General features: G+C 29.2%; 2 protein-coding genes across 2 annotated transcripts; one reads left to right on the top strand and one right to left on the bottom strand.

Annotated features, from left to right (window-relative positions):
- Positions 1-1,245: 1,245 nt before the first annotated feature.
- Positions 1,246-1,991, bottom strand: LOC136088050 (uncharacterized). Its single transcript, XM_065811696.1, has 2 exons — positions 1,850-1,991; positions 1,246-1,805 (listed from the first exon to the last, which is right to left on the bottom strand). The coding sequence occupies exons 1-2, from the start codon at positions 1,989-1,991 to the stop codon at positions 1,246-1,248; spliced, it is 702 nt and encodes a 233-aa protein (XP_065667768.1).
- Positions 1,992-7,849: 5,858 nt separating this feature from the next.
- Positions 7,850-9,298, top strand: LOC136088049 (zinc finger MYM-type protein 5-like). Its single transcript, XM_065811695.1, has 2 exons — positions 7,850-7,940; positions 8,061-9,298. Exons 1-2 carry the CDS (start codon positions 7,850-7,852, stop codon positions 9,296-9,298), a joined length of 1,329 nt encoding a protein of 442 aa, XP_065667767.1.
- Positions 9,299-13,916: the final 4,618 nt, after the last annotated feature.

Here is a 13,916-nt window from a genome sequence, read left to right as displayed (position 1 = left end):
GCATATATATTTCATACCAAATTGAGGTTTAACAATTATCCAGTGATACAGAAGTAAGATATTGTCTATGGCAGCAATAAATCCCAAAAATCCAGTCTTACGATTTGTCTCTAGTATAAGTTTACCATTTAGTGATTCCCGTAGTGTAGAAATATATTCCCTTGATTGCTGCAAGTAACAGGTCATTTCTTGCAAGTTTTTTTCTTGCAAGGGTGCCTTAAAACCTTTACTGCATAAATTCCTGGAAGTCAAAATATCAAACAGACCATTAAACACACGAATAAACTTTATTGTTGCCTGGCAATTTTCAAAGCCTGGTATTCCACCAACTAAACAAAACTCTAATGATGATGCAACACTTTCGCTGAGTAATTGTGCAGCCAAGTTTATATTCATTTTTTTCTTAAACCATTGCAGGTGAGCTGACCGTAGCTTATTCCCTAAATGCAAACCTTCATTTTCTTGAAGTTGGTGAAGCTTTTCAATATACTCCCATTTAACAAATTGCCGTTGACCATCAACTAAGGATTTTTTGTCACCTAGTGTATTACGTACTAATTTTAGCATATGGCAAGGATCGAAAAATAGTACTACCTGTTCTTTAGTCTCTGGATGTTGGAACCAAGCTTTAAAATTAGAGTCAGCTGAATCAGTATTGCACTCTAGGTACTTTGCCATAGAGAAGTTTGAAGCTAAACCATCACAAGTAAGTGATCCAACAGTTACACAAATATTGTGAAGTTTGGTAAGGCACTGTCTAACCAAATTAGCTCGCTGTTTACCTGTAAGCCCATCAATCAAAAAATAAGCTATTGGAAGTTTAAATGAATCATTCATAGCAACAACCATAAACGTTAGTGCTTCTTTTGCTAAAGGCAAGCTGTCATCATCCATCTCAGTCCCATAATCTATGTATCCCTGGTACTTTTTACCATCCCACTCAACTTGATGTCTAATTGCAACTTCATCCATCATTAGGGCACAAATAAGATTTTTATTTTTTCCAGCCATCTCAGACACTTTGCGTTGTAATGCTGTAAATGAATCTGCTGTAAAACCTGGTTTACAATCAACTGTTTGAAACCACTTCTCAATTGTTCTTGGATGCGGAAGACAAGTATTAAACATTTTGCGCACATACCGATATGCATGAGGTGAATAAAAATGTAAGGTTAATGCAAAACTTCTTAATTCGGGTGAAAATTGTTGTTGAGTAGATTTTCCTAAGTATTTTGAAAATTGCCTTCATAACAAGTCCCCTATTCCTCCAGCAGACTTTTGCAAGATATAAAGGCTCTCACCTTCCAGTACATTATTTTGCTCAAGATCAGAAATAACATTTTTCAAACTAGCATTTCTTTTAGCCAGCTTTCTTTTTCTTTGTTGTAAAAGTTTCATCTTTTTTCTCAAAAACGCTAATGATCTTTCTGCCTTGCATAGCTTTCGGTTTAAATTAACTTTTCTTGGAGATTCATCACTGTTAGGTGCAGCTTGAAGTTTACCTGTCATAGGCAGCAGTGAAGCGCAAGTATTAGAAAAATCATAATTTATAGCACTTGTAGTTGTAATTATTGACTTTGCAGAGATTCGTATTTTTGGAGCTTTACGAACTGGTTTAGTTTTTTTCAAGTAAGATGGAAACGCTTCAAATATGCTTGGTATGGCACCATGCCGAACTCTCACACATGAGAGACTAGTTTTATCCATGTCACTTTCTGGAAAGTGCCTTGAACAAAAAACTGCTGATTTATGTGGATCATTATAGTCGTCTCTACGTAGAGCAGTTATCCACTTTTGTCTCAATTCTGGGTATTAAAATATTAATTGACTAATAAAACAAAGAAATCACCAATATAAGTAAAAGCATACATCATTCTTTGTGGAATTTGTTGTATTATTGACATATAATATTGTATATTAATGTACCTATGAAAAGTAATGCCTTTAGCGCGATCTTTTGCAGTACATCCGTAAGCAGAACAAGATGGCATGTCAATTTATATTCATTTATAAACTATATAGCCTACACTAAATATAAATCATATAAAACTAAGAGATTTAACAGGTATGATATAAAAAAAAGAGACTTAATAGGTATGTACAATAAAATTTTTAATAAATATGTATATTTTAATATATATATATGTATATATATATGTATATATATATATATATATATATTATTTGTTTAAATACAGGTAAAGACTCACAAACATTTGGTATTATTTTTTCAAGAATTGTTTATACTGTCTGAAATAAAATATCTTCTTGCACCATTTTGAAATAAAGCTATCTGAATGTCTATTTCAGTATTCCGAATGTCATTGGAACAAACTGAAAAAAATAATCAGTTAGCAAATAATTTATAATAAGATAGTATAAGCTGCCAAACATTAAATAACGAATAATTCAATTATTTGGTGCAATATTTCGACTTGGTTTTAATAAAACATTTGGTAAACTTTTAAACTCCGTAAAATGTTTTGGGTTAACCAAGATGGCGGCTGTTTTTCAAAACTGGCTTCAAAAAAGTCACGTGATACCGTCTCCTGTTATTAAACCTCCTTGGTAAATAAAGATGATAAACAAATTTTTATTGATACTGGCATTGTTAGATTTGTACGTTTATCAATAAAAAATTCAAATGTTAAAAAAACAAACAGCATAAAATTTGCATGCGTGATTTTAAACGTATTTAAAATAAATTTTAAACACACTGTCGATAATTGCGTCAACGCTGCTGATGTCAAGATCACTTATTTAAAGACTGATGGATAAGGGAACATTCAAACACTGGAAACAGTACTTTCCTTATACTTTTTTAAATATCCTTCTCTCATCCGGATTCTTTTTAATTATGTAAAAAATGAACAAAAAAAAATTAGATCCAAAGGCTTTAAGGTTGTTATATGGTAGAAACTTAGCGATTTCCATTAAAAAAATTAATTTTTATTTTATTAGCTAACTTTTTATAAAATTTAACTGGCTTTTCAACCATATATAACATGATATGGTTTTAAAACAAAAAATAGTTAAAAAATTAATTTTGTTGATTATAAAAGTTAAGAAATTTACTTAGTTACGCCCATAGCAACCAATCTTTTTATTTATATATTTATCTGAGAACTAAATTTTAAATAGTTGTTTTTATTTTTGGGTTTGTATAATTACTAAACCAGGCCCGTAGCAACGAGAGGGGGGGGGGGTAACAGCAGGGGCATTTGCCCCCCCACCACCACCACCACACACACACACACACACACTCCACCAATAATTTTTCAAATAAATAATTTTGAAAATAGTTTTTATAAAAAAGCAAACGATTAAAAATTAAGATATAAAAGAAAAAAAAGGTAGAAAAGACCTAATTTGTTATCCGTATTTTCAGCATAAGTTCCTTTAACAAAAGTTTTGAAGTACTACTATTTGACTTATCGCCCCCCCCCCTCCCCCACTGTTGCGGATTAAGACTTTTCGGGGGCTGTTTTTTTTGTGGAGAAAAATGACTTTAAAAAAAATAATAAGGTCCTTAAAACTATTTCGGGTCCCTTAATGCAGCACTGCCCTCCCCCCCCCCCCAAAAAAAAAAATTTTGTTCCTATGGGCCTGTAAACTACTTAAAAACCAAAGTTGTAAATCTGATAATGTTGTTAGTTAAAATGAGTGTATGAAATTTTTAATTATTATATTGTTTTTAAATTTTGAAGCTCGATTTCTCGAATGGATTTGTTTGTCTGATTGTGAACGGCAAATTATTCATATCTTTTTAACCAGATATACAACTAACTTCAAATTTCCAGGGTTGTTTCTTTAGAAATGCAATACCTTACTAGAACTAACCTTAAACTTGTTTCCATTTGAATATAGTTATATTTTACCAAAGGTTTTAGCATTGAAAATATTCTTTAAAATTAAAAGTGCTGCCATTTAAAACTAATTACCATTTTAAGTTTTTCAAGTAAGGTTTTGTTTATTACACTATAATCCAATAGTGCGGTCAGTTTTAGCTTATAATGTCATAAAAAAGCTGAGAAAATTTAGTTTTCTTTTTTATTGATATTTCTGCATTTAATGCTGAATAAGCATAAAAAAAAGTAAATAAATTTTTATTTCGGCATTTTAAATTAAATTAAGCATTATTTAGCCTTGCTACTAATTTTGGTATGTAGAAAAGGTTAAAAATCAAAAAAGATTTTTTTACCATATAACCACCACGAGTCTAGAGTTATCATGTTTTAAAGATTTGTATTCGAGGTAAAACTTTATTCTGAGGAAAGGACAAATATATAAAATAAAAGAATAAAAACACGGTCAGTGGACTTTTGAAGAAACCGCTTTGTAGTTTCTTTCTTCTTTTCATTAAGTTTCATAGACGTAACATATCCAGTTAATTAAAATTTATTTAGCACAGAAAGGATTCCAATAAGAATCATTATATTCATTAAATTCAATAACAGATGAATTAACAGCAGACTCTAAAACCCCCCAACCCACAAAAATATATTTTGGGCAACGTCTCCAAATAATCTCGTTGAGTGCCTTTTTTGGTCTTTTAGGTCTTACCATGAAGACATTTTTTTAATAAATCATCTGAAGATAAATCAGCAAAAGTCGGTTTCAAAATGTTGAAGACTGCAACAGAAAGATTTACTTGCTCTACATAAGTATTTACACCATAAACTATGTCTAAATGATATTTACACCACCAAGTCTTAGTGTCTCTTGGACACAAACAATGTCGACATTCCTTGTCGTCAAAATCTTTACAATTTTTTAATTATTTATTTTGCCGTTTAAAAATGTTGACATTGCAAATACATTTATATAAACTATTGGCTGGAGCAAGAAGAAGGCGTATTCAGCTTTATCGCCGAGCCCCATTTAAAAAAAAATAATAGCAATAAATTCTACATTACCGTAACGTAAAAATATATATAAAATAACAAATAGAAATGAAAACCGAAAATAACTAATATAATTAGAAATAAAAAATAATTTTTTTTTTTTTTTTTTTTTTAAGAAGTGTTGAAAACAATTGCTAAAATGTTTAACAAATATATTAATAAAAAATAAAAAATAAAAAAGCCAAAAAAATAAAAATTCTTGAGGATAAAAGACAACAATAAAAGAAATTTCATAATTAATATAATCACTAGATAAATTATTAACATCACCAGTGATATTTTATATATATTTTTTTATTTTAAATATTTTGTATTAACTTATATTAATCACTGATACAATTAAATCTATTTTTTATATGATTGTTTTTAGTTTAAAATAAACATTTAAAGTTGGATATATCCATGAATAATAATAATCGTTTTGATTCGTTCTTAAATGGCTCTAATGTAGTCTGTTTATTGGTAGTACCGCGCCTGGTAGCACCGCGTTCAACTTGTTTCTCTGCGGAGAAACAAGTTGAGCGCGGTACTACCAGGGACGTGGCGGGAATCGAACTCGGAACCTCTTGCTTATGAAGCGAGCGTTCTACCACTACACCACTACCGCATATATACTTCCATGGAGAGGTGTGCTTGTTCCTTTGTAAGTCTTAACAACCATACGACGTCTTGTGTCCATTCTCTTCTGTACATTGCCAATCCAATCCAATTTTGTGATCTTAATATTCAAATCTTTGGGAGGGTTACTTTCAATTACAACTTTAAAGGAGGAAGTGTTACCATCTCCTAAGTATTCATTATAAATCAAGTTGTTATTTTCAATTGAGCGATTTAATATTTTGACTGCCCCAGCACATTACATAGCACCTGAAGAGCCAACATGCTTAATAGTACATTGACGATATACAAACCATTCTATGTGTTTTGGAATTGACTTTTTATTTTCCCAAGAGACACAGCCATGGCAAAATTTTAAAAGTATTTCAACATCAATACATTTTTTATCAATGGTTGTTGTTACTACTTCATTAAGGGACGGATATTCTCAGGTTTGCCAGGTTCCATCAACGGTAACACATATTTTAATTTGGACAATCAGAATTAGAATGGAAGCTTTCAGCAGCTTTTAGCATGTTTTCACCAGCTGCTGTATGTTATGCTTCCATTATAAAATCTTGATTGTGACGATGATAACAATTGTTTGTGATACTAAACACGTTCAAGCAAGAAAAAAATCTTTCTATTGTTTCAAACCCCACACCAATCTCTCGCGAGGCAATAATGCTTCTAATATTTATTTCAAACGGCTCCTTGATTTTTGAACGCTCTTTACTAATATATTCGCTGGGTTTTGAGGTAAAAAAATATATCTTTGTTTAAACAATATTGACAGCGTATTTCCAAAGAATGGCCAAAACCCTTTCAAGACTTTAAATTGTCAATCATTTGTATGCTTTCATTGCAAGTAAAGCATTACCTTAATTTTTCTGTAACGGTTTTAAAAAATTTAATAAAATAAAATAATCCAATTTATCAAGTTTAGTATTTTCCTCTACATCTAATTCTAAAGACTCATGGTCTGCCTCAGAAGAAAAATTATCAAAATCATCAGTATTTGATATATTAATTTCAACATCTTTTTCTTTGCTTTGTTGGTCATTACTTTATATGACAGATTTATTTTGAAGATACTGATTCGTTCTTCTTTTCCTGTTATAAATCTTCTTATTTCCCTTAGCCATAATTTTAACTACAATTGGTTTGGTACCAATACAAATGAGTTTGCAATATAGACAAATATCCAAAAAGTCCTAAAATAGACAGCACTTTTTACATTTAGGAACAACTTTTACAGGCTGTTTTTATAACTTATGACTTTAGGCTGCGTATAACCAAAACGAGATCATAAACAGGGCCGCCGCGTGCGGTTGTTCATATTGTGCCCCGCACAAGGGCGCCGAGTGAAAAAGGCGCCGTCAGGCGTCTCTTTTATTTGGCGCCACCTCACTAAATAAAAAGAATTAAAATTAAATATATAACAATTAAATGATATAAAATAAAAAGTGACATATATAGATTTATTAGAGAGATACTGGAAACGCGGGCGCAACGTATACCTTATTCTACGCTATGAAAGCGCGCTCGTGACTTCGTGCGATGCGATCGGTGTAGATCGCTCAACTTCGTTCGATAAAGGCGTCACCGCGGCGCGCGGCATTTCACATATACACACATATGCTCATGTGCGACGATTGCGTAAAATGTAACATATATGTTCATTTATGATGTTTACGTCTAGTCCAGACCACCACCCCAGGAAAAAAAGTTCAATAGAATTTCTATAAACTTTTGAAACATATGGCCTATAGAAATTTATAGAATTCTATAGAACTTCTATAGAATCTCTGTTAATTTCTATAGAAATTCCTATAGAACTTTTTTTCTTTTTTTTTTCTATAGACAAAAATGTTTTATAGCAATTTCTATAGAAATTAATAAACATTCTATAGAAATTCTATAGAATTCTATAGAATTTCTATAGAATGTTTCAAAATGTTATATATGTTTCAAAAGTTTATAGAAATTCTATAGAACTTTTTGTCCTGGGACTGCATTTGTCTTCTGTGTAAAACAAATATTTATTGATTTTCATCAGGCATTCATTATAAAATTTCAACGTAAGAATAATTTACAATATTAAATTATTGTCACAAAAGAATAAACGCGTGAAATTTTTCTCTTAAATAAGAAATATTGTTAAATATTTGACAATTACAAAAAATATTTTCTGATTTATGAAACCCAATATTGTATTTTCTATTATACTTGAGAACAATAAATTTTTTTACCAGTGCTTTAAATTCGTATATAGAATTTTTTATGGCACAAAATATAAATGAATTTAAAATATTAATGTATAATAAATTTTAACTTACAATCCTTAGATGTCTGGAATCGGAAAAAAATCAAAATTATCAGGCGCGCAAAATAAGAAATATCGACTTAAGCGAGAAGAGGCTCGACAAAAGCTATCAGGTTCTTAAAATAAATTCACTATTAAAACTATTAATCTTACTACGACTGCAACGGAAGAAAATCAAGACCTGAATCTCGAAACACAAAGCTCTTCTGGTGTATCCACAAACTCTACAATAGAAAACGAATCAAAAGAAAGTAATAAAATCGATTCCGATTCCGAAAAAATTGATTTTAACTTTAAAACTGTTAATCCTATTACGACTGCAGCGGAAGAAAATCAAGACCTGAATCCCGAAACACCAAGTTCTTCTTCTGGTGTCTTCATAAACAAAGAAATTAATAAAATCGATTCCGAAAAAATTGATTTTAACGATCCGGCTACTTGGCCAAAGCAAATTAATATAAAATTAAGAGATTGTTTAATAGAAAATGATCCTAAGCAATTAATTTTGAAAGACTTCCCAAAAAATGAGTCTGGACGTAAATTTTCTGATAATTATTACTATCGAACTTTATCAAACGGGGAAAAAATTTGCAGGAGTTATTTGCTTTATTCGAAAACTCATAATTCAGTATTTTGTTACTTTTGCAAATTAATGTCTGACAATATTACACAACTTACTAGTGGTTGTAATGATTGGCAACACTTAAGTCACATAATAAAAGTTCACGAAACTAGTGTTGGGCACATAAAAAACAGTTCAAAATATAGCGAATTGAGAATGTCACTAAAAAAAAATTGTACAACTGATGCAATGCAACAACGACTCTACGAAACCGAAAAAAAATATTGGCGATTGGTCGTGGAACGAATTATTTATATAATACAGTATTTATCAAGACAATGCTTGGCATTTAGAGGTTCATCTAAAAATCTTTTTCAAAACGACAATGGAAATTTTTTGAAATTAATAGAAACCATAGGTAAATTCGATCCAATAATGTCTGAACATTTACATTGCGTTCAAACGTCTGAGAAAAAGAATATTAGTCATTATTTAGGTGATCAGATTCAAAACGAAATAATTAGCATTATAAGTGATGTTATTAAGAAAAAGATTTTAGAAATGCTCCACTCTTCAAAATATTATTCAATCATTCTTGATACAACACCAGACATAAGCCATACTGAACAGTTTACCATTGTCATAAGATTTGTTTATCACAATAAATCTAGAAATGTTGCAGAAATACGTGAGCATTTTTTAGGATTCCAAAGTGTAACTGAGACAACCGGTGTAGGTTTATTTGAGTTCATCAGTAACCATTTGAAATTAATGAACATTAATATATTTGATTTACGCGGACAGTCGTACGATAACGGAGCCAATATGCGTGGGAGACATAATGGACTCCAACAAAAAATTCTTGAAATAAATTCACGAGCTTCTTTCAATCCATGCGCTGCTCATTAATTAAAATTAGTAGTGAACGATGCTGCTAAAATTTCATTTGAGACGGTAAATTTTTTTAGTGTGATTCAAGAACTATATAATTATTTTTCAATCAGTGTGAAACGGTGGGATGTATTAAAAAAATACGTTAAAAACTTAACCCTAAGCAACTAGATGGGAAAGTCGGATAGAAGCCCTGAAACCTCTAAAAATGTATATGTCATAAATTTATCAAGCTCTATTAGATATCACTAATGACCACACAAAAGACATGGATTCTAGAGCTCAAGCAAATAATATAATTTCAAAAATTTGTTATTTTAATTTTTGTTTTCCGTCTCAATTTGATATGATATATTGAATCTTGTCAATATTGTCAGCAAAATAATGCAAAAGCCCACATTCGATATAAAATTAGAAACAGAAAATCTTAATTCAATTTTGAACAACTTAAAAAGTCTTAGAACTGATGAGAAATTTGAAGAACTTATAACGTCTGCAATGGCTAAAGCTAGAGAACTTGATATTGAGCCTGATTTCCCTGAAACTCGAAAGCGAAAAAAAAAGGAAGTTATTCGATTACGAAGCATCAGATGATACAGTGAACGATGCAAAACATGATTTTAAAATTAATTTTTACTTCGCGATTCTGGACACCACTATATCGTCAATTTCAGAACGATTTCAACAACTGCAACAACACAACAAAGATTTTAAAATAATACACAACATCAACTAACTAAAACAATGGGATAATGAGGATTTATTGAAACACTGCAAAGATTGCAAACTTAAACGATGAAGATATTGATGGTATAGCTCTAAACGAAGAATTAAAAACCATTCAATAAAATCTAACTTGTCTCCTCACGAGGTTTTAAATTACATTTATAAAAATGCATTGAATGAGATCTTCCCGAATATAACTATTGTATTACGCATTTTTTTAACATTACCTGTGTCTGTTGCTTCTGGAGAAAGAAGTTTCTCTAAGTTAAAACTAATTAAAAACTATTTACGGTCTACCATGAAAGGAGAACAATTAACGGACTTATCCATAATATCTGTAGAAAGCGATACTTTGGAATCCATAGATATTAACGATCTCATAAAGAACTTTGTTGCTGCTAAAGCTAGAAGAGTAAATATGTAAAAAGTATTTTGATTTTTGAGTGATGAATAATTATAAAGTAATCTAATTCTTAATATATGTTTGAGACAAGCAAATTTTATTGATTGCTTAGATTTAGTATTATATACTTTATGTATATAACCTGTATATTATCGTATTATATAACCTGTAATTATTTTATAAAATAAAAGAATTCATTGGAAATATTTTAATGATTAAATTCATAAATTCAGCTCAGGGAAGGGCGCTAAAAATAATCTGGCACAAAGGCGCCTCTTACCCACGTGGCGGCGCTGGTCATAAGTTTACACTAATTTTTACCAATAAAAAAGATATTTGACTTGTTATTAACCTTAAAATAACTAAAAATGTGGTTGCTATGGTTATGGTTGTTAAGGGCGTTTTTTAGGTACTTAAATATACCTGCTAATATTTTTTTTTATAGAGTTTGTTTTCAATCCAAAATTTTCAGAGACTATTCACAAGTGATAAAGGGATAAAATAAGCTTAAAGAAAGCTTTTTTTTTTTTTACAAAAATAAGCTTTTATGAGTGGAGGACCGCCTTAAATTAAGTAGTTTAATCAATTATTTTTTCAATGCACGTATTTGTACTGAAAATAATATTAGACTGATGTTTACCTGCTCATTCTTTTATATACTTTCGGAAAAAATCAAAATTTGGCACCAAGTTATAAAAAAAAATAATAACTCATATTTTTAAAAAAATTTAGTATTTTATATATTTTAACAAGTATTTTAACAAAAATTTAGCATTTTATATCGCCAAGGTTCTCTACTATTAAATAAGTGAAAAAGTTGATAAATAAAAATCAAAAACTTTTTATGTATTTTTTGCTATTATTGTTGTTTGTATTAAATAGTTTGTATACCAACAGTTACTAAGAGCTAACTTTCTTAGGTTATTTTAAACTATTTTGCTGTAACTTAAACTAATTGATGTAAATTACTATTTTTAATTTATTTTCTAGTATGAACAATTAAATAGTAGGTTTATTATGAATAATAATAAAAATGTTCAAAATTTGTTACTTGCTTCTTGTTTATAAAAGCACGTTCATTTATTAAAAGCTTCTCTATGAAAATGAGCTTTGTTGAGCTAGTTTTTTTTATTAAGTCTTGTAATGATAGACTTTTAAGAAGCCATCATTGCTGCATAGTTGCAGATAAAAGTCTTGTAATGATAGACTTTTAAGAAGTCCATCATTGCTGCATAGTTGCAGATGAAAGTATGTTATTAGCTGGAGCTGTTTCGAGAAACACTCGAGAAGCTCTTTGCACGGTTTTTTCATTAAAAAGAGAGGTCGCAATTTTTTAAACAGCATTGATAATGCTTTCTTACAAACCAATTATAAGTAAATCGATTATCAAACAATGTCAAAAAATACAGAACTTGTGAAGTTTGGGCAACAAAGATAACTATTAATAAATGTTGAAGAACTCTAACATACGCCACATAAATCATACCAAAATTGGCTGGTTTCATGGAGTCAGAAACAACTCAAAGTATAAAAATTAAATCTGAGAATCAAATACAAGTTCATATCTAAAATTTGTAGAACAAAAGTTACTTTATGGTAAACATTTTTTAATTGATTAAATACTATCCATAAATATCTAAAGATTCTAAGGAGTCATAAATCGTCGTTTTCTTATATTTAGTCTTTTTGTAATTGCGCCACTGAAAGCAAAAGTGGTTTAGATATGGGCAGTTCCACGGCGGAAAGTAAAAAAGTATTCAAATTTTTTTTAGCTTTTTCGACAACTTTTAGCAAATGAATATTAATGTAGACACATGAAAGTTTATTTATAATATACCTTTAGTACTAAAATTTATTTATTTAAGTCATTTTTGTGCTTCCGAAAGTTACTGTTTTTCTTATTGTCTCATGATAAAAAGGTACCATTGTAAAATGTTATTTTAACCATGAATTTATTTACCTAAGGGTAATTCCGCATCAATTCACCCAAAATTTAGAAAATTTTGAACCATGGGTCTTCAAATTTTTTAAAAACCTCTTTGGCTGTTGCATCTTAAAAAGAAAAGTTAACATAAAATTTTAGCTAAAAATGTTAAGAGGTTGACAAGACACTGCAATTTTAATACTGACCTGGTTTCCTAAAATGACCCGGTTTTCATAACACTCTGAAAAAACATTTTTCTTAAAATAATAAGAAATAAAAATGGTAAAAATATGAAAATAAACATATATAATGTTTTTTTGATGCTGAATTCAATAAATGTACTTAAAATGCTAAAATATAAAAGGAACATGCTTAAAAATTAATAAAACAACTAGTTTCTATAAACCAACTTTGGGGCCCAATATCTCAAAACACCCCCATCAAAAAAAAATTTTTTTTGCTGTTAATATTTTCAGCTGTTTATAATCTTACTAGGCACAAAAAATCTAACTGGAAAAACGACTGAAACATACGGAACTTTAATTTCAAATATGTATCAAATTTTCAATAAGCTATTTTAATAAACTTTCAAATAGAATTCTGTAAAATATTATATTTAGTTAAAAGAGTTCTTTTAAAAAAAAAACAATTTTGTTATATTTAAGTAAGTCTTAATTATATGATAACTTAGTTATTTGAACTTAACAACCGAAAAAAACATCCTGTTTTGTTTTATATAAAAACTGAATTAATGTGATATTAATTATTGATTAATGTGTGCATTTGTTTTTAAAATTTTGACAACTTTTTTAAAAGTTTATAATAACTAGTTTATAAAAAGTTCAGTTAAAAAACAGCATTCGTAAATTTTATTTAAATTTTAACAAATTAACAATTTGCTATATATATAAATTGTGTATATATATAAATATATCTATAAAGAAAATTAACAATATCTATCAGTGTAAAAAATTATACAACAGTGGGATTCCGAAAAGGTTTGAATTATTTCTATCTTAAATTTTTTTTTTTTACTAAAAATTAAGTGGGAAAAAAGAATTCTCTTTTTTTTAGGAAATACATTTATACAAAGAAGTTTATTATAAGATGTGTTCTATTGGGTTAATGACATCAGATGCATGCAAAGGCCAACAAGATGTTATTGGAACATTAAGCAACGAAGAAAAAATAGCTATATCATTACGCTGTAACATTGAACTATCAAACTTAACAACATTATGTGAAAAACATGCTACAAATTATTTGAAAATGTATCCTATATGGCAGAAAGCATGCTGTGATCCATTCAAAAAACATACAAAGAAAATTACAAGTAAGTAAAAGTGGAATTTAAGTATTTTAATATATATATTTTTTTAATTTCCAAAACATAAAAAATGTTTTAAACAATTGTGCAGATAAGCTATATACAACTATACATACAATTATACTATATACAAAAATACATAAAGCTATATGCAATTATATATACAATTCAATTACTTTTAGAAAATCTTAGAGTAGTTACGATAAATGAGTCACAAAACATGATGAGAAGTAGCTTAAATATTGCTCCTGGGAAG

The sequence above is a fragment of the Hydra vulgaris genome, chromosome 12, assembly GCF_038396675.1.
Source record: "Hydra vulgaris chromosome 12, alternate assembly HydraT2T_AEP".
NCBI classification, from domain to species: domain Eukaryota; kingdom Metazoa; phylum Cnidaria; class Hydrozoa; order Anthoathecata; family Hydridae; genus Hydra; species Hydra vulgaris.
Note: the sequence above shows the minus strand (reverse complement) of the source record. Positions and strands in the feature narration are given on the sequence as shown.